This window comes from Sabethes cyaneus, chromosome 3 (genome assembly GCF_943734655.1).
Source record: "Sabethes cyaneus chromosome 3, idSabCyanKW18_F2, whole genome shotgun sequence".
NCBI classification, from domain to species: domain Eukaryota; kingdom Metazoa; phylum Arthropoda; class Insecta; order Diptera; family Culicidae; genus Sabethes; species Sabethes cyaneus.
In genome coordinates this window covers 251,952,622-251,979,661 of record NC_071355.1, presented here as the reverse complement: position 1 = coordinate 251,979,661, position 27,040 = coordinate 251,952,622, and the positions used below count along the sequence as shown (strand labels likewise).

Below are 27,040 nucleotides of genomic sequence, written 5' to 3'. Positions count from 1 at the left end.
CCAGATGTGGGAAGTTATTGCGAAAAATCGTTTCTCGGTGCGTGATTTGAGTTGGATCAACCCCCCTCGGGTGCTGCTCTGCGATTAATGATTATTAATCGATTGTTTAAAATCCCTTGCGTCTGATCTAACTATTAAGCAAAATTTTGCAAACCACAAGAATCGGGAAGTTTATCATGCAGCCGGTCGTCGCATGGCTGAATGAAATCAAAAGTGTTATGTGAAGGTTATGGACCAGCCAGTTCAGAGCGGATCGGATCGGAGCGAAAGCCGTTGTTCCTCCGACTATCAAGTCGGAAACATTCCACGCAGCATCGGATGTGGTTGAGATTGCCGCGCATTGAATTGCATCCATAGTAGCAGAGCAGATAAAATTCAACACACCATGACGAGTGTTTCGCCGAAATCCTCGCTAGTTAAGCTGGGGCTACATTCCAAGGCGAAACCTTTCCGAGTGATGGTTCTCGGTCAGAGTGGTGTGGGGAAAACCGGTAAGTATAGGACAGCGTGTCTGTTGTTGAACTCTTTCTTTTTCCCTTTTTGTTTTTGTTTTCTACGTTGGAGAGTTGATTTCACGCATGTTGGTTATAAATGATGCATCGAATTGCCTTGATACAAGTAATTTTGATTGGATCTGATCCTAGTACAATTTTCATATGATTTCAAACAATATTTGAGCGACTACCTACTAGTTTTTGAAAACTTCTCAATCACATAGCTTTAGTTAAATAAATTTGGAGAATTAAATTTAGGTTCTTTCATTTTCAAATTCACAGAGCCGCTAACAAAACCGGGACAGCACTGTATCGCTATTTTGATTAATCTTGTGATAATTAAAGTTTTTTATCGATTAATAGTCTACTCCTACTGCTCCATCATGATGTATGACCAACCGAAGCTTATTCCCCGGGCACGCTGTGTTGTACCTTCAGTTTGTTATTATTTTCGCTATTCGAATTATGGTTCTCCTCGGTCTGCTGAGCTGCCAAACATTTCGAAGCTCATCAATGTCCGTGGCTGGCCGTGGCTGCAACCAACCGGAAACCTCCGGTGTGGGTGCCCAGGAAATATGTGGCCAAAAGTAGCAATCAATCAAACGATCATGTACGTACATAGATGTGTGTGCTGGCAGAAGAAAAGGGTGTATAACAACCCCCACCCCCATTTAGATTCGCCAGCCTGTAATGATAAGGTCGCGACCATCAGGACACTTTTTCATCTCATGTAGGTTTTGTTAGAATGGTTTGTTCAGCTGAATCCCAACCATTGAAGTCAAAAAGCGAGCCGTGAAATTAGCTGTTGCGTTTCACGCCAATATAAACCCCTTTTGAAGACTCGCACTCCTTGAATCACCCTAACGCAATGCCGACAGGGATCACCATGGAAAGTTTAATCGGGTCTACCGCTAATCCCCAATCGTGACAGTGTGTCGCGTTCGGTGCCGGCCGTCGTTTGTTTTGATGCCGTCAAGTGGAAAAAAAGCAATCCGTTTATGGCGTGTCTGGCTGGCGGGGCGGCTGGACAGTGCAAGTGAAAAACAAACTTGGTACTGTGTAGTTTGCAAAGACGGAAAACATACGACTGATATTACCTTGTAGTTTTTTCATTTCGATTTTGGCAATTGACTTGAGAAAACATAACTAACCAAATGTTAGTTTATAAATAACCATGCGCGTCCATTGTCTCTAGAACCGATGGAGGTACTTATCACGATTTGTTTATAACTTCCGGTGCAGGTTTTTTGGAACAACATGACTCATTTGATACCTACAATAAAATCAGTCAAACCAGCCTTTTTTCAAAAGTTCAATTAAGAACGCCTGTCGTACAACTGACTGGCATACTGGGGCGACACCCGTCAAATCGGACATGAAACAGTAATGAAATTGTTGACTTCAACTCATTAACGAGTTATCGAGTGAGATTGCATTCCTTTGGAGCACAGCCAACGGAATGAAAAATTAGAAGTACCCAGATCCACCGAAGGCGAAGATCATTCAGTGTGATGATGATGCAATTAACACGCTGTGACTTAGATGACAGAATGAAACAGAGCTGATGAACGTGTCGGGCTCTGCCAAAAAATGCTTGTTAAACTTATACAACAAATTAATAGGGTAAATATAATTGTACAGACCGTGGGTGAGCGTTGGCTTACCGCCAATGAATCTGGCGAGGGTTTTCGATTCAAACTTTTTTATCGGTTTCGCTAATATAAGCATCACCATTATTATTTTTGCAATCGTTCATCGCACCTCAAAGGCATTGTTTCGGGGCAAACTATAAAAAGTTTAAAAAGCGGTCAACGAATTGTTGACGAGTGTTGATGACTAAAGGGGTATTATTCATTTTTAATTCTTCTCTTAATTTTGCGTCAATTGATTTCAGCGTTTTCGACGATAAATCTGAAACAACTGCTTTATAGTTTAACTTGATTTCTTACTCATTGTTTTAGTCGTCTAACAGCTTATTATTTTTAATTTGATTAGAAGTTTAAAACTTAATATCGAATACTAATTATGTGTAATTTATGTGTCACCTAAGCTTTATTGGTAAAATGACAAGTATTAGTTTCAACGTAGGTTATCTATTATTATTGCTATGGACTGAGCGAAATGCCTATTTTCCGTGCTCAACGGGAACGGGTTCTGGTTGTAAAAATATAAATACTGTATTCTTCTTGCCAATCTGAACACAGCGAATATATTTTCATGAACAGAATTTTTGTTTCAAACAAACAAAACTGCTTTTGAAATTGGCAGAATCGGTGACTGCTAATTTCACCTTAAATGTCGGTGTTTTCACCTTTTTTCTCCTCCTTGTTTTTTACTACTTTTCAACCAAAATCGAAGTCAAAAACCAGGAAGCGCGGAGAATAATTATAGCTCGCCCAAGGATAATATACTTCGTTATGTACCTCCCGCCAGTACCACTCCTATAAACTTGCCCTGACAAAAGACTTCATTATTGGTAAACGTAGAATTCAGTAATGCCCAACGGAAGTTGGCTGTGCTTAAAGCGACACAACTCGCTTTGACGGAACTGGTTGCTGTTATTTTATATAAGATAGATGTTTTCGATAGGGCTCACTGTCCGATTTAATCACATCCTAGGCAACCTCTTCATGTGAATAAACTGATAACGCCTAAACGTGAGAAAGGGTTCCCATTTATCTACCTTAACGCAATTGTAGTATAGACTATTTTTGCTCTTAAAAGTTATAGTAATGTATTTTTCCTACGATGCTAGCGATGTCTAAGAATATCGGATTTTTTCAAGAAGTTTTCTGGGAAACCATGTTAATTAAATTCCTTAAAATTCGGAATCTCTTCGGCTGCAACTTGTGTGTGTTTGTACGTCAAAAATAAAGCATAAGCGTAAAACAAACAGCCACCGTTGCTGTGTGCAGACATTCTGCTACCTACATACTCGCGCACTCATATCCTCACCTCCTCCTTCATCGTCTTCCTGCATAGCTTATTCGCGAGTCAAATACATGATTCAATACGAGTGAGAGTCCGAAAGGAACGCTTATGCCGGCGCGTTCGTTAGAATACCCGTGTACCCGTGTGTGGGAAAATTAGACCACACGAATGTGGGCTTCCCAATACTGCTTTTAGCATCGTTTGTTTCTGTGTTTCAAATGTTGCAAAAACTTTTTCGAAACATGTATTGTCAGTGTTTTTTTCCGGTAGCTTAGTAAACGGAACAGTCTTTTGTTTTTCGTGCTAGGTTCTTTTAGTGCTTTAGTTCAATTTAAGTTAAAGTATCTTTAATATATATTTGGTGGATGTTCTCGGATTTTTTCCTCGGCTTGATCAGTAAATACAGAAGATAGAGCAATACTTAGTGCAGCAACCTTATGGATAATAATTGACTCTATAAATGCCCTATACATAACATTATCGAATTTTGCTTGGTTGGGGTGTTACAGTCAAATAAGCAAAATAGGTGCACTGAGTGCAGGACAACCCTGCCTGCCGAGGGGTCAGTCCCGGCGTAGTGGTTCAAATCCCAACCCCACAGAAGTCACGAATGACCCAAGCTGTTAAAGTGACTATAATCTAACAAAAAAAGTACCCTGCCTGCTGGTATAAAATAGACCCCACAGTAATCCTCAGCCTCTTATCCAGCAACCCCTATCTCTAGAAAATCAATCGAGAAATCTGGTTACTGAAGTTGGCCGAGAAATGCTAGCAACGGCTCTACACTGGGATTTTTCCAACATTTGTGAGGATAAGTAGCTACCGGAAGAATGGATGGAAGGAGCTATTTGTCCCATCTACGAAAAAAGGTGATCGGATCGACTGCTGAAGCTATCGCGGAATAATGTTAGTAAACGCCGCCTACAAGGTATTCTCCCAGATTGCGCCGACTGTCACCGATAGCACAAGCATTCGTAGGGAATTGTCAGGTGGATTTCATGGGGTTCCAGCACATCATGTAGGATTATCGGGGGCACTTGTCCACGCATCACATTTTTATTGACTTCAAAGCAGCATACGATACAGTCGAACGAGACCAGATACGGCAGATTACGCAAAGCAAGTTCTAGGCTTCGCAGATAGATGAGTTTGATTTCAAAGTCACGAACTTTGTGACGGTGGTGGCAAGCTACGCCAGACTGAAAGCGGAGTCTAAGAGGGTTAGGCTCCTAGAATAAATACATTGGAGATCAAATACTTGAAAGTAAGAGGCTTCAAGCAGACAAATGTGCGCCTTCCACGGAGGATAACCGTGGACAGGGACGAACTAGAAGTGGTAGATTAGAGTATTTGAGATAGCTGGTTCGCTATTCAAGCGGGAATCCGGCCCATTTTACCCTACGCAAAGCACTGTGATCAAGAAGCATACGCCACTGTACGAAGCCGATAATGTACAAAACTCTCATTAGACCGGTATTTCTTTATGGACTTAAAGCTACGACGCTGCTCACGGAGAACATACGCGCCTTTCCTGTGTTCGAGCCCAATGTGCAAGATGGCTCAACTAGGTCGAAAGCAATTTGTGACTTCTGAGATGCCTAGGAGATTGGCGACGAATGACCCAAGATCGAGTTCAATGGAGAAACTAAATTGCTTTCTCACTAAATAGTGCTTGAATGGTGTTTTGCGTCGTGGTTATAGAACCTTCAACCATACATTTATGAGGGTTTTCAAATGTAACCCTGAAATTTTCTTAGATCAAAACCCGTATGTTTGTGTGAAAAGCGAGGGTTTCTGGTAAATCGATGGTAAATGAAATAAAAACCTGTCTGAAAGTTCACTACAAATAAAAGTTCCAATGTAATTGGGTAATAATGCAAGTTATATGTTTCCCACGGGTGCTCCTTTTGTTTGTTTATAGAATATTTGTCCATTTGTTATTTTTGAAAAACACTTCCGTTCATTACTCTCAAAGGTTTTAGAGCTTACAAGCATAAAAAAAAAGACATGTAGTACTCAATTCAGAAAGATTGCATATTTTATTACATTACAGACATTTTATTAAGACTTTTGCAAGTGATTGTACTTGAGAGTAGCAAGCCTGCAGCATTTTGCTTGTCAGGATTTTATTCGGCCCAATGCCTTCACAGTATTTTATTCATTTCATTTCATGCAATAGTTCTGATAATTACTATTTTGTTTCAGTTTTACTTGTCTCTGACTCTTTCGCGGTCCAACGTAAACTTTTTGTAAAGTGAAGGAATTCCTGCTGCGAAAAATGATAAACTGGATGATTATCTTAAATCATGCATGTGAAATAACAAAAACTAGAAAGGGAGAATAAAATTTTCTTTTTCATTAGAAAAATTATTGACTACACAGTTCGAATCATTAAATGAAATTCAAAGAATTTCATTTAATTGAATTGATATAATCTTACTAGTGGCGACTGTAGTTTACAAATTGATTTTAGATTTTTTAATCGTCTTCGTCGTATATATGGTGAAAAAAATTATAAAAGAATTGTCCAAAAAAAGGGTGATATGTAACCAAACTATCAAATCGTTAAAATGAACAAATGTAAACATAAATATCTATTTAAAACTGCAATGGCATTCTCAGCGATGCTATCACACATCACCAAACACACCTGCTAGGCTACCTCCAATGAACCAAAATATCTTTAATTCAATATTCAATTTTTCCACCGGCAGATGCGTGGTCCGGATGTAATCGAATGTAAAATACAGCAGAGTTTACATTGACCAAGCACACGCGTATCCTCTCCAGTAAAATTGCGACACCCACAGTTTGTCAGCCAACCACCCAAGTAACCGCGTCCCGATCAAGGGGGATTAACAAAAAAACTAGTGGACTCTGATGCATATCACTAAATTAGTGATAGACTAATTTTCAACAAAACGTAATACTGCTATTGGAAGTCATTATCATTTTCTTTTGCTAAATCATAAAATTTTAACAAGTGTATTTTTTATGTAACCATTAAAGAAGTCGGAATTTTATCGAATGTCAGGGACATCGCCGCGTCGACAGCTACTAGAGTACCGTACGTAACACCAAATGTCTCGCGTAATCGTCTGGTACGCAAATCCATTTGTTTATTTATTCGCAGTGTTGCATTTAAGCCGATGATTCAACTTGAACCTGGCCACAAAAAAAAGACAGGAAACGATTCGTAGAAGAAAATCTTGCGTCTATAGGAAATTTAATCCAACTCAGTCTGTTGTTTGAGTCACCGTAGCATCGCTTCTGGCGGCAAATAAAAATAAACCTCCCTGCCTGCAGTGGGGCAGAGAAACGTGCGTTTCGGGAAGACATTCGTCTGTCCGTGTGGTCATGGTTGCTGAAGCCGGTTTCCTCCCAACATCACAGGTATGTAGAACGCGAAACTTAGTTGCACCGAGCCTCCTTCTTATGCGGAACAGAAATTAGAGTTCGGAAACAACTCGCGATGTTCAGCTCAATTGTTTTATCCTTGATGACGGCTGACCACAATAAGAGGCAGTACTTACTTAAATAGGAGTGGAAAATGATACTTACTTTAGAACGGCGAAGCTGGTAAAGTTACTGTCGCTCGCTGAAAATCAGTGAAAAATCACACCAAGCGAAAACAAATATTTACTTGATCAAATCTACCCCGTCTCTCGGTAGAAGTAACTAGGAAATCAATTTTGCGGCTAACCGCACTACATAAGCCGGTTAACTGTTTACAGTGAAAAGCGATACTGCCTCAGTTCCTACCGTTTTTGCGGTAAAATTTGATCAGCCAATAAATAATACTCTGAATGGGGGTTGTTTTCAAGATGATTATTAAGTGTCGCACGTGTACGGAAACGTTAAAATGCCCCTGCACTTCGCTCCAAATTGGCACGGTACCGACGGCGGTAGCAGATTACCTTTATTGGTTCCATCTAGACCGGGATCTACCGAACGACTTCACATAAATTATTGGAAAATATCCAAACCTTTGTATTGCTGGTACGCTGGTTGTGCATCAGCAACAGACTTACCAACTGGTGCAAGTCAAAGTTGTAAATTTTTCTCTTCAAAATCTTGCCACTTATCTTCTCGATGCGAGCGATAAAATTCATAGTGAACGTAAGTAAAACGAGCCAGGTTATAAATTATTCACAATTTGCAGAACACGCACTCGAGGCTGAAATTGAATCCGTTTTACTCTTACCGCAAAGAAAATGAAATTGGTCATCTAATCCGCAACACGGGGATCCCAAAATAAACTTTTCGTAACACCTAGCAGTTAAGAAGACTTTTCCTTAACCAATTTGAACGAACATTTTTTAGGCTCTGTCATTCGCGGCAATGATTGCAAAACCTTTCTTCATAGGATTCCGGTTACATCTCGGTGAACCGCGTCAAATTGATTAGGGTTTCAAGTCCTAGTAGATGTCGCGTCCCTGTCACGTCGCCTGGCCGGCCGACCGGTCGGTGGTACCAGACTGCCCCCCCGCATTCGATTGCGAACGTCTGCCAGATGTCTAAAATTTCACGCCTAGAGATACGATACGCACGTGCGATTGAGTGTAACGAATGCCTCACTAGTCGGATTCGGTTTTATTTATAAGCAGCCGAAATATTTTTATAAATCGTTCAGTCATAATTTCGCTGCCATTGTCATGATGCTGCCTTACCTTTGAGTCAGCTGCCGCATGGGTCGTCAATTTTAACGAAGCAAGGTCGTGCTTATTTGCGTAGTGAATCCGATCCCTCGAATCGAATACAGTATTCCCTAGGGTGCCGGTAAGATTTATGTCCTATTCCGAGATGGTTGTGCACAAACTGGGTTAACCATAGTAGTAATAATACGTACCTACACTTGAAAGAGAACTGTGAATGGGATTATTTCTCAACTTACAAATTGATTGTAAATAACCAATAAACACGACTGAGGAAACGGGACGCTCATGTCGAGTTGCACCGATGCATGCTCAATTAATAGTAGAAAAACAAGCTCTCAGAAGTATGCAAAGATCAAATGTAAGAAAATACGTTTTATAGGGCCTCTCATCCCATCCACTACTGCACTGGTTCAGAGGGAGGAAAGAGACAATAATTATCTGCTTGCGATTGAAGCGGAAGCGGACACCGAATGGTTGCTTCTTGATGAAATTGGATTATTTTCCTGGAAAACTGTTGCAAGAAAGAAAACCTTAGTAGTTGTAACCTAAGGTAGCACTGAATATTAGAGGCCTTTTTGGTACTATTTCGAATGCTGTAAGAGCTTATGAACAAGATGATTATTAACACTAATGACTGTAAGTTTTAAAATTTCAAGTAAAAAAAATTTATTACGTTCTTAAAATGTGTAAGTTAAATTCACTTATTTACTAAGCACGCAAAATGCACGCGATTTTCTTAAAAGTACGAATAATCGCTACCGTGCCTTGATTTATGTTAATAAAATTTGAAGCTTCCTCCAAATGATCTTTTATGAAACTGCTGATATTTTCAATTCAAACCCCGAGCTTTCCTAGTTTGTTTTTAGTTTTCTTTCAGAGTTCCAAAAACTCTCTTCGCCGAAAAGCTAAGGCCTAACCGTATGCCATAAAAACTCAAGCACGAAAATTCAAATTTTTTCCTCTAGGGGTTGCGTTGAATACAGTTAGGGTTCATTTTAATTACCTTAAAACAATTTTGCATCGTAGGTATAGAAAGATTGGCAACCAGGCTGCAGGAGAGCCGTCAGTTCATTTATAAAAATAGAAAAGAGCAGTGGTCCAAGGTTGCTCCCTTCTGGTACACCAGAGATGTTACAGAACGCGTCGGAAAGCTCGGACCGGATCTTCATACGCAGCTTACGGTGTGTAAGGTATGATTGTAGCCACTTGCAGAACGGTGTGTAAACTCTCAGCTTCTCAAGTCTTGCAAGGCGGATAGCGTGTTTTACCAGATCAAACACTGCTTTCAGGTTCAGGTTCAGGTACAATGCATCAGTTTGCACTCCTACTTTCAAGTTAAGCCGGATAAACGAGACGAAATCAAGAAGATTCGTACAGAGTGACCGTTTTGAAAAAAGAAACCAGAATAGTGTTGTGTTGAACACAACGATGTAATCCCTCGATAGTACTGAATGTTGCGCTTCCGTTCCTGACTTATGACCGAAAAACTTACAATTTATGATGGCACTTCATTGGTAAGCCGTCCGCACAATGCACAGACTAGTAAGACTAGTTCTACGTCCAGTTGTTAATACGTTAGGCTTCACCATACGTATGGCTTTGAAACTGGATTTTTAAATGAAAGCTATGACCAAAAAACCTGTCTTTTGACTTTTGTCTTTTGTCTTTTGTCTTTTGTCTTTTGTCTTTTGTCTTTTGTCTTTTGTCTTTTGTCTTTTGTCTTTTGTCTTTTGTCTTTTGTCTTTTGTCTTTTGTCTTTTGTCTTTTGTCTTTTGTCTTTTGTCTTTTGTCTTTTGTCTTTTGTCTTTTGTCTTTTGTCTTTTGTCTTTTGTCTTTTGTCTTTTGTCTTTTGTCTTTTGTCTTTTGTCTTTTGTCTTTTGTCTTTTGTCTTTTGTCTTTTGTCTTTTGTCTTTTGTCTTTTGTCTTTTGTCTTTTGTCTTTTGTCTTTTGTCTTTTGTCTTTTGTCTTTTGTCTTTTGTCTTTTGTCTTTTGTCTTTTGTCTTTTGTCTTTTGTCTTTTGTCTTTTGTCTTTTGTCTTTTGTCTTTTGTCTTTTGTCTTTTGTCTTTTGTCTTTTGTCTTTTGTCTTTTGTCTTTTGTCTTTTGTCTTTTGTCTTTTGTCTTTTGTCTTTTGTCTTTTGTCTTTTGTCTTTTGTCTTTTGTCTTTTGTCTTTTGTCTTTTGTCTTTTGTCTTTTGTCTTTTGTCTTTTGTCTTTTGTCTTTTGTCTTTTGTCTTTTGTCTTTTGTCTTTTGTCTTTTGTCTTTTGTCTTTTGTCTTTTGTCTTTTGTCTTTTGTCTTTTGTCTTTTGTCTTTTGTCTTTTGTCTTTTGTCTTTTGTCTTTTGTCTTTTGTCTTTTGTCTTTTGTCTTTTGTCTTTTGTCTTTTGTCTTTTGTCTTTTGTCTTTTGTCTTTTGTCTTTTGTCTTTTGTCTTTTGTCTTTTGTCTTTTGTCTTTTGTCTTTTGTCTTTTGTCTTTTGTCTTTTGTCTTTTGTCTTTTGTCTTTTGTCTTTTGTCTTTTGTCTTTTGTCTTTTGTCTTTTGTCTTTTGTCTTTTGTCTTTTGTCTTTTGTCTTTTGTCTTTTGTCTTTTGTCTTTTGTCTTTTGTCTTTTGTCTTTTGTCTTTTGTCTTTTGTCTTTTGTCTTTTGTCTTTTGTCTTTTGTCTTTTGTCTTTTGTCTTTTGTCTTTTGTCTTTTGTCTTTTGTCTTTTGTCTTTTGTCTTTTGTCTTTTGTCTTTTGTCTTTTGTCTTTTGTCTTTTGTCTTTTGTCTTTTGTCTTTTGTCTTTTGTCTTTTGTCTTTTGTCTTTTGTCTTTTGTCTTTTGTCTTTTGTCTTTTGTCTTTTGTCTTTTGTCTTTTGTCTTTTGTCTTTTGTCTTTTGTCTTTTGTCTTTTGTCTTTTGTCTTTTGTCTTTTGTCTTTTGTCTTTTGTCTTTTGTCTTTTGTCTTTTGTCTTTTGTCTTTTGTCTTTTGTCTTTTGTCTTTTGTCTTTTGTCTTTTGTCTTTTGTCTTTTGTCTTTTGTCTTTTGTCTTTTGTCTTTTGTCTTTTGTCTTTTGTCTTTTGTCTTTTGTCTTTTGTCTTTTGTCTTTTGTCTTTTGTCTTTTGTCTTTTGTCTTTTGTCTTTTGTCTTTTGTCTTTTGTCTTTTGTCTTTTGTCTGTATTGTCTTGTGCTTTATTATCTTGTCTACTGTGTTACCTGACTCATAACGAACCCCTATTTCCGAAATTCTAAAATCTCTCATGCTTTTAGTTTTAGAGTAAACTTGTAATTTCTTATGTTATACAGTTGATATTTGTATGCTCTATTCGAATTTATGATCAATTTAACAAGAAACCACAAAGTTAGTGAGTTACGAGACCCTCCCCGTATATAACGTATATTCGTTATGAGTCAGGTAACACAGTAGTCTTGTTTTGCTTGCCTTGACTTATCTCATCTTCTCTTGTCTCATCTCATCCCATCTCATCTTATCTATCTTAACTTATCTTATCTTATTTTCCTAAGCAACCATGTGAGTTTTATTGCACTCTTATTACAGTTTTCATAACCAACTTTTGTCACAAAAGCCACCGTAAGCGTGTATCTTATCTTATCTTAGCTTATTTTATTTTATCTTATCTTATCTTATCTTATCTTATCTTATCTTATCTTATCGTATCTTATCTTATCTTATCGTATCTTATCTTATCTTATCTTATCTTATCTTATCTTATCTTATCTTATCTTATCTTATCTTATCTTATCTTATCTTATCTTATCTTATCTTATCTTATCTTATCTTATCTTATCTTATCTTATCTTATCTTATCTTATCTTATCTTATCTTATCTTATCTTATCTTATCTTATCTTATCTTATCTTATCTTATCTTATCTTATCTTATCTTATCTTATCTTATCTTATCTTATCTTATCTTATCTTATCTTATCTAATTTTCTCATACACGCGTATTCATTCTAACGAACACGCCGGCATAAGCATCTCTTTCTGACTCTCGCTGTTCTTTATTCATGCACTGCGACGTGTTTTCGTGAATATGTATTTAGCTAACAACCACAATCGTCGCTCCCGAGCTGCTCATACCGATCACTCGCGAGGGCTCGCACTTCTACCCATGAGTAGAATCGAGGGCGAAGATGAAGAACAAAATCTGTATTCTAGTGCGCCGTCAGCCCTCACGGGCAGCTGGTTGCTCACGAGTTGTTTTCCTTGCGAGTGGGTCATGCAGAAAGACGTTATGAGGCTGTGCGTTCGCGAGTGTATAGGTAGCAGAATGCCTGCACACAGCAACGGCGGTTGTTTATTTTACGCTTGCATTAGTGGCGTAAGCGTTGAATGCTATACTTCTCATACTCACTCGCGTGAGTATGGCTTCTCGCTCGATTTGCAACATTACTCTTATCTTATCTTATCTTAGCTTATCTGTCCTTTTCTTCTTTTTCTTATATCTTAAATAAAAGTGATCGAAAGTATGTATGAAAGTTCCACCAAAACTCCGGAATGCCTGGCCCTTTCTTCTGCATACTCAGCATATGGGGGTGTTCTGTAGAAAGAAGAAGGTCAAAATGATCAAAATATGAAAATGGAATTGTTTCTCTTTCAAATTAGACTTTTACAGCAAAGAAAAACAATGTACAGGTTAGTAGAAAGGATCGCTGACAAGTGGTAGAGGGACGAGCAAACGTGATAAAAAGCTGTGTTTTTTGAATTATTTCTTCAGCGAAAACGTCTTACAAGGGGGATACTTGAGCCCAAAAATGCTGATATCTGATTCAACAGGGGAATTCCAAGTTTTCTGAATATATACAAGTGAATGTATGTTTGTGTGTATATACATTTGTATAAACCGCAAACTTCGGGTGCTCTGAACGATTCTTAATTAAACTCGACATACAAGTTCCATGATGTATGGGTATCAGGGAGGTTGATAAGCGGGAGATGGTCCCTAACAAGGGGTGAGTAGGTCCATCGATAACAGAGGTACAAAAAAAAAGCAAAGCCATCCCAAGTAACAATTTGGGTTTTATTACACTCTTATGATGGCATTTAAGACCAAAATTGGTAATGAAAACCGCCATAAGAGTACAATAAAACTCGCATTGTGGCTTGGGATGGGTATAAATGTCCTTAAGAACTTGACCCTTTTTTAAGACTTCGCAGCCGGTTATTAGAGTACAGGAAATCTGCGGAGCTAGTGTAAAGATCCTATTGACTCAATAGCGGCATGGCCCAGTCGAGATTCGAACCTACGACGACTGGTTTGTTAGACCAGCATCGTACCCCGGAGCTCACTGGGCGGGCAGCAGATGTACAAGTGGCTAGGAAATAAGAGATGGGGCTGAAACGCAGATGTGGCCATTGACGTGTTGGGAGGTCCAAATAATAAAAAAATACATTGTTTCCCTTTCTTTACAGGGAACAAAAGGGGGAAATTGACAGGAAGAGAGCATTTCAATGAGGAAAACGGGCTTTAACCATTGTATATTTGAGTATGTTAGTAGAATACCTGAAATGATAAGAAAGCTTCCAAGAGCTTCCATTATAGTAACAGAAGTGCAAGTGACTGCCAGACAAAGTGGCACCGGGTAAGATCGGGCATTTCGCTAGTATGTATATATAACCGTCACTTTCTGAAAATGAATAAGATACAAAAATTATCTGTTTTTCTATCCTTAATTCTCCTTATTTCAGATGAACTTAAAGAATAACAGAAGAATAAAAGACAAGACATGAGTAATATAAATAACGAAATAAATAAATAAGGAAAAAGCAAATAACTTCATCAATCAGTACACTCATATTCGTTGCTTATAACGAAGTGAAGCATTGGATATCCAGAAAAGAAACCTGTGGGATGGTCAAATCCCTCTACCAATCGCCTCCCGTGTTCGGATACTATATATAGCGCTTACTGTAAGAATAGTAATTAACATCATGTAGAGAGCACTCGAACCATCGTCCTTGGCACATTGTTTTCGAACTGAAACAGAGTTCACTCACCTGCCTGGCTGCGGAGTACCGTCTTATAAGACGTATGCGAATTTGGTTTTGTCTGAGTCCCGAACAGGACCGATCTGTCATCTGCTGCTGGTGCACCTGCCGCTGAACATACCAGCAGCACAGTGGAGCCATATTCCTATACCGAACCGATTGCACCAGTTTCATGCTTGATTGAACGAGGTTCACTTGTTTTACTACTTTCGACTATGGCACACTTTTATGTGGCTTTGTGCCGGTATTTCCGGTTACGAGTCCTCCACATTACACATGTCACAATAATTCAAAACTAATTGCTTTGGAAAATCTATATAATCTGATGATTTGCATAACAATCTGTATAAAACAATGGAAAATCTGTGTTATATATTTTTAGCTTTCCTACCGATTTAGTACCTATTTGCACGAAATTCTCCCCCAACTCGTAATACGGATTATTGATAGTGAATTTACAAAAGGCATAGTAAAATGAATCTAACCTTAACAAAATCAATTGACCCGATAATTGTTCAGCTCAGAATTTAGATTTTGTAAGACATTATAGTCTTTATCATGATTTTGAGAACATCAGCCACCCACATAACTTTAACAGTTGAATCGTGCCGTTCGGCAGTGAAAAATATTATTAATTTTCATCATTACCTAACAAAATGTTACTGTTAATTAGGATTTCTATTTACTGCACAACAAGGCTTCGGTGTTCAGCGTGCCATTACTGTTGAATTATTCGAAAAAGTCGTGCCGCATCAACTATCAAGAGGATTATCGAAAATATCTTCTTCTTTCGAGGTCAGTGGAATAAATTGAATGATTAACATCTGTAGATTATTACAACGAGCTGCGGAAATATTTGCCTAACAAGGCAACTTTAGCTTTGTGCAGGGATTACCAAAAATAATCCTTATCTTCCTATTAGTGACTGTCCATCTTCCTCACATAGCTCCATATCTTATCTAGTAAAGATAGGTATTTATAAGCAAATTAAAAAACTGAGTCCTTCTTTGCAAGAGATTGCATCAACTCAGTTTGTGGATGAGAAAGCTTTGATGGAACCGATTAGCACAATTAAAAAGCCTAGCAAAATTATCCTCTGCCCTACAGTTACTGCTGTAACTGTAGGAAAATCCCAATAGCTGGCAAACTTTCCGATTAGCATAATTCGAACATTGTTTACGTGTGCAACCAATTGGGCATCTTTACTGGGTCCGGCTAACCGCATGGTACGATATTATCAACGCACTTCACCGTGAGAAACAACCAACCAGTCAGTGGTGCACCGGTGAACCACCACCATGTGGCGATGAGAACGATTACCCACCACAACCACATTTCGCGGGAAGACGCAGTTCATGAACTTTTCGGCGCGAATTCCGTCGACTGCTGGCTGGTAAGGATGCCAGCCAGTATGAAACCCTATTATTGCTTGCTAGTACGCTCTGGCAGGGCGGCTGTCAAGCTGAGTGAAATAAATACAATATGTATAAGTATACATCACAACAAAGCTCAAAGGAAACGCTCGCACAACAATGGCCCCCGAAAGGGAAACTTTTAATGACTGTCGTGCCGCCTGACAGCAGAGAGCTGAACGTAAAAGAATGAGGGTGGCGTGTGCCACAGTGGGGCTTTCTTTTGTTGAATCAAAATTCTTGTTTGCCAATCTGTTTCAAAAATATGGGGGTGTAAAAATTACATTACGGATGGAGTTTATCTGGAACTAGAATAATTTGTAGGAAAAAAAATTGATGGTGTGTTTTGTTCAGATTTGACTCCACTGGCATGCACTGTAGTACGGATTGGTAAGAAATTTTCCGCATTTTCCGCATGATTGACGTTCTATTTTTCCCGTTTACACCAGGCAGGTACACGATTGCACTGGGAAGGGAACCTTTCTGTCTCCACCTTGTTTAGAGTACGATTTTTCTACAATTGTAAACAAACCGTGTGTAGGTTTGTTATGATTGGAAATTGAGGTGGTGATGAAAAGTGGTCAGTTTGCTGTTGTGGCAATGATAAATTTTTCTATGCACCAGTAGGATACTGAAACAGTGCGGCGCAATTTTCACTACGTTCTTGGCGGTTTTCAGGGAATTGTATTTGCCCTGTTTGATGCTTGAAGTATGTTCAACTTCTCCTTGTAGCAGGGTAAAATCCTATTATTCTTGGAAATCGTTCAATACAGAAACGTATTGCATTCTTTTACGATACAATTTGAACGTCGTAATTTCAGGCTTGAAACTTTCTGGAGTGGGAAACGAAGATATTGGTTACATATCTGGGGTTATTTGAGGACAGAAAGAAAAGCGTAGAAAAATAATGACCCTTCAGGGCAAGACTCAGAGGTTTACACACAACACATGTGTGTGCGGGTTTCCTCTCGCATTTGACAGCAATTCGATATCAAATCACTGATCCAATAATTCTGTATTCTGAATTTAGCCATTTGGGCTGATTTAAAAATAATAATGAAAATTGTGCCGTAATAGTTCGTCTCAATTCCTATTCCAGTCCTTAGAGATCTGTTAACAAATTACGAATGAAAGTTAGTGTGAAATAGAAAGCAACAGACAAGAACAAGACAAGACAACGGACGTAAACAAAAGATGGGCCACCCGACCTTCCAGAGGAATGTTTTGGCTAGCAAAATCGAATAATTGTGGGATGATGAATCTGTGACAAAAACTTCAGAGAAATAATTTGCAATGGCCTTACTTATCACAGAAGTAATGGCCGATAGGTTTAAAAATTCCGGGCCTTCCGGTGCAATTGGATTTAGAGCTAGACTATAAACTAGAGTTGAAACTGGGCTTGAATTCGAATTTGACATAACGCAATGAAATTGGAATTGAATTAAATTTTAAATTAGACTAGAAATTGGGTTTCTTATTCTTATTCTTATTCTTATTAATATCATCACAGCCACAATAAAGGATTCCTGGAAATAATTTTAATTATTTCTAATCATAGAAATACATCAAATTATTTTCTTGTCAGTATTAACATTTGCAAAATATCAAAAATATATCGCAAATGTTTAATCGGCCAGGCCAACTGTGAAATATTGCCGCAAAGACGATTATACGAATTGAATCTTGTGTGAATAAGTTATTCATACATAGATGCATTTCTAAATCAACAGGGGATGAAGAAACGGGGACGTCTCGTACCAACCGTCTCTGAGTAATTTTAACTTTGTTTTCGTTGGGAGTATCTATGCTAATAATGGTAAAGTGATACTCCGGACCCTCGGGGATGAACTTATGGCATTTACTCCAAAAGCCCGGCTGCTGTTTGCCAAGGTTATAGCGCCTTATTTCGCTCTCTAAAATAGATCAAATACACCAACCACCAAGCTACCAAAGACATGGCATATATCAATTAATTTGTTAAACAACAAAATGAAGCAATAATAAAGTAAATAAATTTACGTGCATGTAGTTACATAAAACAACCTTAAAATAATGTAGTTATAAAACGATCTCACCAGTACTTCTGTTCCGTTAGAACGGCAGATTCAAGTCGAATGATTAACCTGGACCTAAAGTTCACCATGCTATTAGCTAAGTTTGATGGTCCCGTCTTTCGAATCGGCGTAGAAAGTGGTGCTGATAACTTGTTTGATGTTCAGGAACCACCGTTGGAAATATTTTGAAGTAAGGTTGAAACGGGTTGCGCTTGTGCGGTGATTTTTTTCGGAAGAATTTCAGCTAGGCGATCCACCCATTACCGTGATGAGACTGTGGGTTGCCAAATATCAGAAGAACGCTGCCATTCTAGGGGCTCCGAACCACCGGAATTTCATGAAACAGGTCTTGGTTATAGTATTTTTCAACAGTACCATTCGTAATATTTCGAAGACGTCTCCACTTGTGAGCATTTCAAATTAAAATTAAAACACTTGATCTCTCAATGGCTATCCGAAACAAAACACTTGAAAATAATAGTTTCCACTTCTAATTTACTTGAATTTTATCAAAAAAAAAAAAGATATGGAAAATGTCGAAATTTTTTTTACGTCCGCTTCTTTTCGCAGTTTGCTTTGATCTCTCAAATTAGACTAGAAATTGGGTTTGTAACTAAAGTTGCAATTGGACATGAAATTTAATTTGACATTTAGCTCGAAATTGAACTCAAAATTAGAATAAAATTGAATGTAAATTAGATTTAATATTGTACTTGAGATTAAATTGGGAATTATATTTGAAAATATTCAAATTAATTTCAACATTTCAATGAAATTGGATTTTAAATTTAAAATTGGAATAAAATTACATATAAAACTGGGCTTAACATCGGACATGCGATTAGACTTGAAATTGAACTTGATATTGGATATTGAATCACACTTGAATTTGGACTCGAAATTAGATACGAGATTTTACTCGAAAAGATTGATGTTTCGTCTTATTCTCCCACACGTTTCACCTCTTTTCTGTTCTTTTTTTCGTTTCTACTTCCGGTTTACCACTTTTTGTACCATTTTTCTTCGTAGCTGTGCCGTTTCTTTTTCTCATTTCTCTCTTTTTCTCATTCTTTCAATTTTTTCTGTCCCGTCTGCTTTTTTGATTTCATTTCATTGTTCCGTTTTTCCTATGTTTTAATTTTTGGACCTTTTCCTTTTGTTTTTCAATCATGTTTTTGTAATTTCCTGCTTTCTATCTTTTCTTTTTTCTCTGTCTTTTGCCCTCTTTTCATATCTTATCTGGTTTCAGTCCCGGCGTAGTGGTTAGCATTCACGTCTCTCACGCCGAGGACCCGGGTTCAAATCCCAACCCCGCAGAAATCACGAATGACTCAAGCTGTTAAAGTGACTATAATCTAACAAAAAAAAATTCTTATCTTTTTCTAATTCTTTAATCACCCTTTCTTCTCATTTTGTCGTGTTCGTCTCCTCTGTTCCGTTTCTCCTCTTTTACTTGCGCCGTCTATTTTCTTTCATATTTATTCTCCTTTTGGTTCTTTTTTCCCTTCCGGTTTCCCTTTTTCTATCCATCTTTTTCATCGTTTACTCTCCAGTTTTACTTTTTTAATTAGTCCGTTTTTCCTGACTTTCTATTTTTTTTTGTCACATTTTCCTATCTAATTCCCATTTTGTCCCATTTTTCTTCTTTTATATACCGTTTAAGTTCTTTTTCCCGTCTTCCTCGTCTTTCTCTATCGTTTCTCTCTCTCTCTCTCTCTCTCTCTCTCGATATTCTTCTATTCCCTCTTGGTTGCTCTAGTTGTTGAGCAGACCGATGCACAATTTCCCTTTTTGTCTCGTTTACTCTCTTCTGCTTGCCCGTTTTACCACCTTTTCTGCCCCGTCTACCCTCTATTCACATCGTTTTTCCTCTCCTTTGCTTTTTCTCATTTTTACTTTAACCTATTTCGTTTTCCTCACTTTCTAGTTCTGATTTTTTTCTTGCTTTTCCATTTCTGTTTCGTTTTCGTATTTTTTTTTCATTTTTCCTCATTTCAAAGCCTTCTTGGGAGTTATTCGGGGTCAAAATAAGGGTATTTTTATAGTAAAAGTTCTATAGTTCCTAAACAAGCAAAGATAGAGGTATACTATGTTCAGCAATGTTGTGTATTTTTACTATTTGTACAACTTTGTAAATCAAGAAAATGTCATACAACAACTGCAAAAACAGCAAAAATAGAAAAACTGATTTTAACGATTCTTTATTTATGAGAAATAGGATTTTTCTATCCATGCTTAAGAGATAGAAGGTTACTGCCTTCAGCAAAATTTCTTGTAATAATATGCTGTAAAACTTTGCAGAACACATCAATGTGTTATTTTGAATCTGAAGAAAAATAAATTTTTTATTACACTTTAGGGAGATTAATCAAAATTTGAATTCCGCTGGCCGATAGAACCTTTAATTTTAAGAAACTCTTAGAAATGTTCCATAAACCTAAAACCAAGTTTTCCCGCTCAAAGCTAATGCGCACCAAAAAAGGTTCTGGACCAGTATACTGTGCCCGGTTCATTGTGCTTTCGGTTGACCAATTGAGGGTTAAAATTTAATTTTTAGTAGAAGTCTTCGATATTGCTAGGTCTTAAGTCTTGAATTTTGAAAAAAATTTCGATTTTTTTCCGATTTTGTCAGTTTCCCCATTTTGTCAGCCCAAAATTCAACTGAGGCTGAAAAAATCGGAACATTACTGTATCCTATTATTCTTCCTTTTCTGTCACGCTCTTTTTTGCTTTAACGTTTCATCTCTTTTTTCTTCCGTCTTCTCTTTCCATTTTCCTCTTTACATGCTTTCTTTTCTCAATTTTTCTGTTCCCGTATTTCTTTTTTCTCCGTTTCTACCTTTTTTTTCTTGTTTGTTCATTTTTTCTTCCTTTTCTGTCCAGTTTGTCCTCATTTTCTTTCTGGGTTTCTTTGTCGTTTTTTGTTCTTTTCTCTTCGGTTCTCTTACTTTTTATGCCCAATCTTTTCTGTTTTGATTCGTTGCCTCTTTTTTCCTCCCGTTTTCGTATTTCCAATTTTTTAATTCCCGGTTTCCCTCCCATTATTTTCTCTTCGTTTTCCCAATTCTTCCGTTTCCGTGTTTTCTTCGTTTTCTTTTCCTTCATTTTTATGTTTTACCTTTGTTTACCTTTGTTATACTATATAACAAAGGTTTAGGAATTGGTCGAAAAACACGAAGTTGATCCGTGGCCCGGAGAGCCGAGTCACATATACCAATCGGTAGAGCTCGACGAATTGAGCAATGTCTGTGTGTGTGTGTGTGTGTGTGTGTGTGTGTGTGTGTGTGTGTGTGTGTGTGTGTGTGTGTGTGTGTGTGTGTGTGTGTGTGTGTGTGTGTGTGTGTGTGTGTGTGTGTGTGTGTGTGTGTGTGTGTGTGTGTGTGTGTGTATGTGTGTATGTGTGTATGTGTGTATGTGTGTGTGTGCAGCTCATTTTCTATCGCATGTTTCTCGAAAGTGACTGAACCGATTTGACCGCTGTTACTTTTGTTTGAAAGGTATTATTGCCTAGTATATCACTATTGAACTGCTTTGCGGTCCGACGTTTCGTTTAAAAGTTATAAGTGATAATGAGAAAACTACGTGACACGCGTTTCTCCGGAACTATGCAACCAATTTTAACGATCTTACTACCAAACGAAAGCTTTTGCTATTACTAAACTTTTTACCAAATTTTATTGAAAACGGACAAGCAGTTTAAAAGTTAGCCTTAAAAACCCACTTTTAATAAGGTTCAAATGATCGCCTGTTTCTCAGAGATGGCCAAACCGATTTATGCGCTATTAGTTTTATTTGGCAGGTAATATAGCCGGATAGATCACTATTGAATGGTTTTTTGATTGGTCGTTTAATTTGAAAGTTATGAGCAATCGTATACACCACACCAAAATTAGCAATAATTTATAATGATTTTAACCAAGATAATTTACCTGATTTCAATTATTTTAATACCAAACGAAAGATTTTGACACTACGAATATATATGCAAAATTTCATAACAATTGGTTTTACCGGTAAAAAGATATTAATCCTCGAACGCTCGCACCAACTTTTGTAACACGGTTACTCGCGCGCAATAGCCAAAACCAAAGAAAACGTGCGCACTAGAGTTTTGACTAGGAAAACTTGGTTTTAAGTTTATCGAACCTTTGAAAGAGTTTCTTGAAATTGAATGCTCTGTCATTTGGTAGAATTTAAATTTTGATTAATCCCCCTAAAAGTGAAATAAAAAAATTATTTTTCTTTAGTTTCAATATAACACATTCATGTGTTCCGCAAAGTTTTAGAGCATATTATTACAAGAAATTTTGCTGAAGACTGTAACCTTCTATCTCTTCAGCGAAGACAGAGAAATCTTATTTATTGTTTCTGAATTTGTAAAATCAGTTTTTCTAGTTTAGCTCTTTTTGTAATTGTTGTATGACTTTTTTGTGTATTACAAAGTTATACAAATAGTAAAAATACACAACTTTGCTGAAAATAGTGTACCTCTATGTTTGCTTGTTTAGGAACTGTAGAACTTTGATTATAAAAATACCCTGATTTTAACCCCAAATTACTCGACTACCAACTGACGGATGCATTTTAAACATTTTACATTTGCTGATAGTTTTGCTACATACAGACGGCATTTTGCCATATTAAGTAACGTGAAAAAATTCCAGTTGGGGCCAATAGGGATACACCTCACAAGCTGCTTGCTTCGTTTCTGTGCTGTCGGTTTATGCTGATCTATTTTCCTAACAAATTTAAAGTATTATTACTTTGAATAATTCAGACATTTTGCTCATAACAAGTTTATTGAAGAATATACGTTAGTTAAACAACGATTGGTAAATATGGCATTTAAAAACCTACACATGTTGTTCAGAATACAACAGCGTGAGTAACCGAAGGTTAATAAAAATTGATGAAATTTTTTCAAGAAAACTTTATTGATGTGAATCGAATAGAAGGGCATTACAGGAAATTATGCATAGTTCAAAAACCTATAAACTAGACCTTTACTAGGCAATGTATATGTTAATGAATAATATTTCCTCTTACAACTTACTTTTATTTGCACTTACTCAAATTAATAACAACTTACTTATCCTTACTCAGCAATTACATGAAAAAAGGATCTATCAAAATTTAAAAGTGTTCCTATTTTGTTCAAAATTTGTAAACTTATTCAATTTTCAAAATTTTTATGTAAACCAACGCACTACGCAACGTTAACCAATAGATGAATTATGTTCCGAAGCCGTGTCGATTTCTATCTCAAATAGCAAATAAGACCGTATAACAAAGGTTCCTTTCACCACTAGGTGGATTAAATCAGGTTTTTCTTTTTTGTTCCACTTTTTTCTCTTTCTGTCCAGTTCGTCCATATGTTCTTTCTTGCCTTCTTTATCGTATTTCCTCATTTTCTTTTATTTCCCTTCTTTTCTTTTCGTTTCTCTTACTTTTTATGCCCAAACTGTTGGTTTCGTTTTTCTTCCTTCCTCCCGTATTCCATTTTCCATGTATTTCTCTTTTTACATTCCGTTTACTCCCAATTCCAGCACCATACTCTTTCATTTTCCTGTTTTCGCCCGTGATTTCGTCCGGTTTTCCCCAGTAGCAGCAGGAGACGGAATATATTGAGAAATGTTACTTACATTTTCATAAGAAGCTATTTGCTCCTAACAATGTACAGTTTGGTTAATGAGATATGAATTTTTATGAATTAGGAAAATTTTCCGGGACACACCGAGTTTATCGGCCATTACTTAGGAACAACAAAAAATGTTATCTTGAAAATTTTACCATTAGATAAAATTAAAAATTGAAATTGAAACAAGATGACAAAAATATTTTAAAAAATTTCTATGTGACAGAAAATAGATAGCGTAATCGATAATGTTCTACGGTGGTGCGATTATTGCTAGTTGAAAAACTGGTTAGTTTTCTGCCATCACTTAACTTAAAATTGGAAATGAACATGAAATTAGACTTGAAATTGGATATAAATTTAATTCAAATTTCTCTTGAAATTGTAAAGTTGGACTTTAAATCAGTGTTAAAATTGGGTATGAAATTAGAATTGAATAGAAGCTTAAATTATACTTGAACTTATAATTTGATCTTTAATTCGATTTGAAGTTGGACTTAAAACTGGATCTACACATTGTCGCAAAAATAGTGGCTGATTAAATTAAAAACTACTTGTGGGATACAGAAATTTTTTTTTATATTTAATTTTACAATATTTGACGTGGTTATCGACTGTATTCAATAATTCTTTAGACTTAGGTTTAATTTTACAGAGAAGGTGGGGCACGTGCTCAATGTGCTGGGCACACCAGTGCACAAAATATTGTACATGTAAAATAATTATTTCATGACATTAGTTATAACCATTAGTGGCTGTTGTACACTCACATTTCCGTTACTATTTTCCCCTTTTTTAGCGATGGTGGTTCGCTTCATCACCAAGCGTTTCATCGGTGAGTACGATCCAAAGGAAATGGTCTACTACTTCAATACGCCGGTGGACAACGAATTCGTTCAGTTCGAGATACTGGACACCGCTGGACAACCGAATGTGAGTATTTCCCGTTTTTTCCTTTTTTTTCTTAGTTTATTGACTCACCCAAAATTAGCTATCATTATCGTCATTACCGCGTGCTAGCAGTCACCATCATTCACTTGTTTCTTGTCTTCTTCTCTCGCTCTCTTTGGTAGGAGGCTGAATGTATAGGCCTGGAAACGCACATCCGGTCGGCGGATGCCTTCATCCTGATGTACTCGGTAGCGGACAAGTGTAGCTTCGACGAGTGCAATCGGCTCAAATTTCTCATCAACTACAACAAGCGAAGGCGGCGGCTCGGGTCGTACAGTAAGGTACAAATTGAGTTAACCTTCGCGCCGGAAGTGGGATTGGCTAATTATTGCGACTTTTCCCCTGCGCGTGAGGGAATAAAATCAAAGAAAGCGCCATCCCATTGAATGGTCCTTCTCAGAATAACAGAATGCAATTTTATTCCCCACTTTTAGGATGCCCTGCTGGATGTCCCGGTGATACTGGTGGGTAACAAAATCGACCAGATCGGCGACCGGATGGTTTCCACCGAGGAAGGCCAACGGCGGGCGAAGGAAATTTCATGCGCCTGCTTTCATGAGATTTCCGTCCGCGAAAGCATCGACCAGGTCAGTGGCGTGTTTCGGGATGCTTGCCGCTTTTGGCGTGTCTTGAACCGTTATCCGAAGCTGAAGCGGTCCACCAGTGACGTGCACGATCTGCACTCCGAAGTTGAACTCATTCTGAGTCCGGAGAGTATTCTGCCCTTTTGCAACTGTGATTTGAGCCACGAAAAGCGGAGGTCAATCGTTGTTTTAGGTGTGAAAAAAAAATCAATATTTTCAAGGGTTTGTAAACTAATCGAGGTGTAATTTTAGGCCGCCCGTGGACGGAAGAGGAGCCGGATGAAACGGACGAATCGGAATCCAGCTGTTGTTCATCGCAGAAGTCCGACGTTGACGAACCATTTCGGGGCAGAGCGTCAACCGATGGGACTCTTCTGTCACGACCACGGCGCTGGCGTTACACTCCTCCCGGGGTGTTGATGTCGCACGCCAGGGTCGAACGACGCATGAGTATTTCGATGAGAGGAAGTAATTCTAGTAATTAGAAACATTTTCGAATGTAAAAAAAAACTATTTTAATTGTATACTCGTAGATGTAAGATTTTTGAAAATGACAATATTGTGATTGTTTTAATGTATAAAACGTTGCTTCCGCGTTGTTGTGCTATACCGAGCTGCAAAAATCAACGCAATTCGCCAGTTTATAGTGTATGATCGTTTTACTGTAGTATCGCAACATTGAAAAAGGCCTACATTTGTAACGAGAAGCGAAACCTCAAATATACAACGATGTAATAAAAATGTTTAATAATTCATTCAAAAATAACTTACATAGAGTAATATTCACTTTTAACCTTAAGTGAAAGACCGGACGGTTTCAATTTGATCAATTCGATATATTACCTGTAACATGTGCTAAATTTAATCATTCAGTACACGATAAAGCTTTACTTGGACGTAAGATAATATAATTTCTCATCTAGTCAAAATAATAATATAATGTTTTGTTTTTCTTCTACTGCAAGTCAAGTGAAATTGTAAACCGTGAAAACCACACCTCTGTAGATATATTTTACTTTATCTACCCGCACATTTTTCGGAAAGTATTCTTTGAATATTGAAGGAAACAAGCGCGACAGATCGCCTGAAACGGTAGGTTCGAGTTTTCCATTCAAAATAGGGTTACATTTGGATTGATAAAAGTCTTATGATTTGAAAGTTCTATTACAGAATTTTTAAAGCCTTAATTCTATATTCTATATTAATTTTATATTCATTGCCAAACTATTAGGCAAAGAAAATGGTTCTTGAACCATTCCTTTTTTATTGCCGATGCCGAATAAAAAAGAGAAAGCTTTGAAATATTTTTTACTTATTTGTTAATTTGTAGTCTTTTAGTGAATAAAATTTCACAACAGCGGTTTTCGTTGTTCCTGAATTATACAGGATGAGTAGTAATAATTATCAGTAAAGTAAATGGCCACAAAAATAAGACGCTTGCATAAATTTTATTTTGAGTGTATTTCGTTTAAAGTATATCCATGATATTTGATCAGAATACGAAGCAGTGGGAGTGAAAAGAGCCCAACCTTCTCGTGATTCTCCGATTAGCAGTAGACAGCCGCCAAAGAGGATCGAAAAGTCCTCAAATGTCTCTCCTGACAGAACGCAACAATACAACAATGCAGATACACAGACCATTCAGAGAGAACGAAAGGAGCCTCGAGAAGCTGTAAAACCCAAAAATGCATAAAACCATTAAATTCATACAGGCGACGGGAGCACTGGGAATCCTCTGTTGCAGATTTACAAGAGAAGACTTTAACGTGGCTTTTTTGAAACTTACTTCAAAGAATATTATTTCCAATCTCTCGGAAGCATATAATGCAAGCTGTCCAATTAAAACAAAGCTTTTGAGGAACATTGCCAGTAATGCTGCAAAAGAGTAGTTAATTATCCCGTTAGGGCCAGTTTTATACTAAATCATATACCAACTGCTTGGAGACAAACAAGGGTGATATTCATACCGAAAGCTGAAAAGCGTGACAGAACGCTTCCGAAAGCTTTTAATTTAAAAATTGTCGACTATTATATTAAAGCAAAATACTTAGAAAAAGCTGCATTAAGGAAATTCCAATTTGCATTTCAGAACAATAAATTTACAGTAGATGCATGGAACATATTAGCTGGCAAAATAGAAAATTCCATTGATACAAAAGATATCTCACTGGCTGCCTTCCTTGATATAGAGGGAGCCTTTGATAACGCTTCTCATAGAACAATGCAAGAAGCTATCAGCAAACAAGGGATTGACATCTATACAAGAAACTAGTTAAAGGCAAGGTGTTAAAGCAGGGGTTAAAGGCGAAATTATTTCCACGCTTTGGAATGCTACT

At 37.3% G+C, this 27,040-nt stretch overlaps 1 protein-coding gene across 1 annotated transcript; it reads left to right on the top strand.

Annotated features, from left to right (window-relative positions):
- The first annotated feature begins 385 nt into the window (after positions 1-385).
- On the top strand, positions 386-25,189 carry LOC128741087 (ras-related and estrogen-regulated growth inhibitor). The gene is made up of 5 exons (XM_053836662.1): positions 386-491; positions 23,969-24,102; positions 24,243-24,401; positions 24,555-24,897; positions 24,957-25,189. Exons 1-5 carry the CDS (start codon positions 386-388, stop codon positions 25,187-25,189), a joined length of 975 nt encoding a protein of 324 aa, XP_053692637.1.
- The last annotated feature ends 1,851 nt before the right edge of the window (positions 25,190-27,040 follow it).

What these genes read in the sequence shown, in the direction of transcription:
- LOC128741087 (XM_053836662.1), top strand. Translation starts at nt 386, where the DNA reads ATGACGAGTGTTTCGCCGAAATCCTCGCTAGTTAAGCTGGGGCTACAT. An exon ending in GAGTGGTGTGGGGAAAACCG is followed by an intron (nt 492 to 23,968) that starts GTAAGTATAGGA and finishes CCCCTTTTTTAG; the next exon opens with CGATGGTGGTTCGCTTCATC. An exon ending in GAGGTCAATCGTTGTTTTAG is followed by an intron (nt 24,898 to 24,956) that starts GTGTGAAAAAAA and finishes GTGTAATTTTAG; the next exon opens with GCCGCCCGTGGACGGAAGAG.